The sequence below is a fragment of the Triticum aestivum genome, chromosome 2D, assembly GCF_018294505.1.
Source record: "Triticum aestivum cultivar Chinese Spring chromosome 2D, IWGSC CS RefSeq v2.1, whole genome shotgun sequence".
Lineage (NCBI taxonomy): Eukaryota > Viridiplantae > Streptophyta > Magnoliopsida > Poales > Poaceae > Triticum > Triticum aestivum.
Genome location: NC_057799.1, coordinates 17,960,842 through 17,965,088, shown reverse-complemented (window position 1 = coordinate 17,965,088; position 4,247 = coordinate 17,960,842). Strand labels below are relative to the sequence as shown.

The window sequence follows — 4,247 nt, the reverse complement described above, 5'->3', positions numbered from 1 at the left end:
GAAGTTTGCTATTAAATCTCTTGTACCATACTCTAACCCTGGCTGGATTGACCAGCTCTTCAACACCCAAATTCCTTTATCACGCCAAACAACAACCAATGCTTTCTCTGTAAAACTATAAACCAGCAAATGCCAGCTCTACAATCCATCACCTTTGTCTTAACAAAGGCTGGCACTAACACTTACTTCTTGCTCGATACTTGGCTGCACCATAAACCACTAGCAGTACTGTTCCCCTGTCTACATTCTCACACTACACTGCCCCTAGCTAGGGTGGCTACCATATTGAATTTCGGTCTACTGCTGCTACCGAGTTGGGTTCCATTTGTCGTTGTTGCGTGACTTCCAGCCGTCACATGTCCAGATAAGCGCTTCCTCCTCGGTGGTATTCATTTATCAACCATAGCTGCCTACAATCTAACCATGCGGAAAGATGATGTAGTCCTCTCGAGTGCCCGGCAGGGTGAAGAATTTGCATGGCTGCTCTTTCGTGGATAACTGAACTCAAAGGCTAACTTGTTGCACCAGCACATTGCTGCTGATACCATTTATTCCAGATGCTGTTTTGAAGGCGAAGACATTGCAGACATCTTCATCTCATGCCCGCTCACTCAGCGTTCCACGTTCTCTGGAACTGCTACCTTCCTGCTACTGTCGACCCAAGGATATGGCACACAATGCTTCTGATTATTCTATGGAAGATTTTGGCTTCTCGAAATGCCATGACTTTCAGTCATGAGAACCACCACAGCATTACCACTCTCAGGCTCGCCATTTGCGATCTAATGCTATCATTCACACGATGAAGAAGCTGAAGAAAAGCAGGTGCTTATCACAGGCTCGCCATTTCCTTGTGGCGTTCATACCTCTTATCACACTTACATGTGCTTATATAATCCCTTTTGTAATCTGTCAAACGATGGATTGCAAAACTTGAATAATATATTCAGGTAGGGGAACCCCCGGCGATTTCTCAAAAAAGAAAAAAAAACATGTTGCACCTTTTTTATTTTGCCACCGAACTCCACCAGTAGAACAAACAACCTCATTTTCAGGTTTCAGCACTATGGATTTATATGAAAAAGTGGTACGTTTGTGATAGAGGACATTTGGCAATTGTATGGCCCTGGTTTACTCCTAATAATAGCAGTTAGTTACATATGTCTGGTGCTGAATGCATCTCCTTGCATGACGTCGGTGCTGTGTGGTTCTGCACATACAAGCCTTGTGGCGGTGCTCAATAACGCAATTCCATGGATGCTGCTAGCTGTTGGCGTTCGTATATAACCTCAAGCTCGCACTGGGTTTCTAATCCGCACTCAGTTTTTCCCAGCCCTAAGGAAGTGTAGTTCACATCCCCCTTTAACCCTTTTAACACCTACCAAAAATGGCGTCATCACACAAGTTCTTCCCGGCCGTCCTCCTCCTCCTGCTGCTGGTTGTCGCCATGGGTAAGCAACTAGGCACGTTTTATGGTTATTATCTGCTAATATATTTCTTTCTGGTGTGTATCAACTCTATGCTCATACGAATCAATATGCATGCTACCTAATGATTTATGCTTCAAAATAATGACGGGCAATCGACGTTTTGTGTTCAGAGGTGGCGCCGGCGCAGGCGGAGGAGCCGAGGGTGTGCGAGACGGATAGCACTCGGTTCAAGGGGATATGCATGGTTGGCACAAACTGCGCCAACATTTGCCTCACCGAGGGCTTCACCAGCGGCAAGTGCTCTGGCTTGAAGAGGAAGTGCATTTGCACCAAACCATGCTAGCTAGACTGATAAAACGTGGTAATGACCGTAAATACCTATAGATCTGTTCTCAAGATGGTCTGAGTCACATCGATCTGCCGTGCATGCCTCTGCATACTTCAGGTTCACGGCATCGCGATGTTCTTTCTTCAGTTACTATGAAGGATATAATTTTATTTCTTTCAACAAGCTAGAAGATGTATGGTCTAAGCATGCAAGTGTTCATTGTATTCTATCATATGTGTATTTTTTTGACCCTTTTCTCTATGTTATTACAGTTTTTATTGCTGATCAATTTGATTTCTTGTCGTAATAACAGTTATAAGAGAGCTCCCTTTATATTACCATATGTATATGCTGTTTGAGATTTCTTAAATTGCACTCAGACTTTACTGTTCATTGCGGGTGCAATGCCCCCAGGTTTACGAAAACCTGTCTCGTTTTTTGGGTGCACATCCAACCATCCGCATTTTCTTTCCGCTCCATGTATAAAATCAATTCAGAATTGATCTGTATGTTAAAATATGGACACTAGGATCTACAGTGACTTTCCCTGAACAAAGAACGAGTCCTTTTGCTAACATTTTATATTCCTTTACAAAGAGAATTTCTGAACATGAGTTTTTTATGCATGAAAATACGAGAAAAACATCATCTGTCTATTTGTAAATAACTAAATATACAGAACATCTCTTTGTTATTATAACCACTTGACATCTCTTATTCATTTTCTTTGATAAGAAAATGATCTGGTTTTTAGTTATTATATTGTGATGCCGTACGTCTCTACACCATCTGGATGAACGGCATGAGGACACAAAAAACCTGAGAAACTAGAGCGGAACTCCAAGCGAGCGCAGAGATCCATGGTCTCCCCCGTCTCCCGGTGCCGATACCTACTGTCTGAGGCGAGAGAGACTGCTGTAAACAGCGGGGATGAGGATGAGAGGTTGTCTTGGGGCTAGGGTTTTTCTTTTTTTTATGGGGGAATGAGAGCATTGGTGAATATTAATGTAGGTACGTACATGCAAGAAATTTCAGGAGAAGATATGATCACTTTTCTGTAGTTAGATAAATGATCACATTTGTCAGATTTTGGAAATGCACTTGCATTAATTTCATAGTACCACAATTTTAACCAGTGATTTTGAAGTGCTCGAGGCTACATACGAACCTGCGAGGAGTGCAGTAGACATATGTCATAGACATTCCGATAATACCTTTTTCTTTTTGCTAAAACAAGGGCAGGAGCTCTGACATTCAAAATAAGTAGAAGAGAGTTGTCCAGTAAATTAATGGCGAAAACCAACATGTATTACTTTTGACTGTAATGTTTAGGCTGGTCCTGTGCAATATTGAGTTGCCCTACAATTCTACTATGAATTGATAGTTATCTTTGTACATAACTCATATAAAGTCCAAAGGTATACATATACAGTAATTCATAACACATACAATCCGAAGGTATACATAAACATACCATGCTTTTATGGCTGCGAGGATAGTATATTATACCTGCTAATTACATCCATGTTTCTGGCAGTACAACTGCCAATTATACTAGTATAACCTAAAATGGACTGCCTTTTTCTTGTAGACCATCGGTCTCTTTATTCATATATAAACCATTCCCTCCAGTACTTCTTGATTCCTCGTTGGTTCACAGAGTTCTCCATTTATCCATGACGATTTATAAGCAGGTTTTTACGGACCTGGTTTGCAAGAAGCGGGGACGAACCAGCTCATTCGGCAGTTATGCTCACCGTCGCCAGAACCTGTCCTCCCGTTTAGTACGTTCACCTCCGTCTTCGTCACCATTTGGCCTGTCTGCTGCCCGTCATCTCCTGCCAACTTTCGCGCCGGACCTGCAGCAGCAGAGTATGTAATCACCAGTAGGACCAACACAAGGACTGTAGCTGCCTTCATGCTTCACAGTGGTGGTGCCAATCTGCGTGGGAAAGAAACAAAAAATTGAGGAAATGGGATAATGGAAAAGCTACAAATTATCACAAAGGGGGATTCTAAGGGTGGATAACTAGTTATGTGCTTGGATCGAACCTGAAATGCCTTGCTTAATTATGTTTAATCTAGATCTAACTTGGACATTTTTTGATGCGTTGGAGTTGTGATATTTATAGGGGGTTGGCAACTTGTCATACAGTAGTATTCTGCTCTTCTATGTAGATCTTCGCCACTCACAATATCAGATATGCAACTAGCATGATCAATCGACAATATGAAGTGGTTTGCAGGAATTCTCTGGCTTGATCGATTGCAGAAATGACAGGTGATGGACTGATGAAATATCTCTGTATCTTCACTAGGCTACCTATACATACATAGCAACTTGTAGTTAGGGGCACTGTTACATTGCATTGTGACGGCAACGAGCATTATCTCGAGTACTACTACGGTCTTCTAGTTGCATGCATCTGGACATCAAAATATCTGTATCATGGATTAATCCAATGTAGTAATTATCTAGTTTTTACTAT

The 4,247-nt window shown here is 41.9% G+C and overlaps 1 protein-coding gene and 1 long non-coding RNA gene across 2 annotated transcripts; one reads left to right on the top strand and one right to left on the bottom strand.

The window, feature by feature from the left end:
- The first annotated feature begins 1,282 nt into the window (after window positions 1-1,282).
- On the top strand, window positions 1,283-2,096 carry LOC123048346 (defensin Tk-AMP-D1.1). The gene is made up of 2 exons (XM_044471467.1): window positions 1,283-1,451; window positions 1,601-2,096. The coding sequence occupies exons 1-2, from the start codon at window positions 1,388-1,390 to the stop codon at window positions 1,771-1,773; spliced, it is 237 nt and encodes a 78-aa protein (XP_044327402.1). The 5' UTR covers window positions 1,283-1,387; the 3' UTR covers window positions 1,774-2,096.
- Window positions 2,097-3,142: 1,046 nt separating this feature from the next.
- On the bottom strand, window positions 3,143-4,034 carry LOC123048345 (uncharacterized). Its single transcript, XR_006423275.1, has 2 exons — window positions 3,811-4,034; window positions 3,143-3,700 (listed from the first exon to the last, which is right to left on the bottom strand). It is a non-coding gene; the product is annotated as an uncharacterized lncRNA (long non-coding RNA).
- Between the last annotated feature and the right edge of the window lie 213 nt (window positions 4,035-4,247).

Bases quoted from the DNA above. Each gene is read 5' to 3' on its own strand.
- LOC123048346 (XM_044471467.1), top strand. From the start codon at position 1,388: ATGGCGTCATCACACAAGTTCTTCCCGGCCGTCCTCCTCCTCCTGCTG. The intron at 1,452-1,600 runs GTAAGCAACTAG...TTTTGTGTTCAG, and splicing joins GCTGCTGGTTGTCGCCATGG to AGGTGGCGCCGGCGCAGGCG.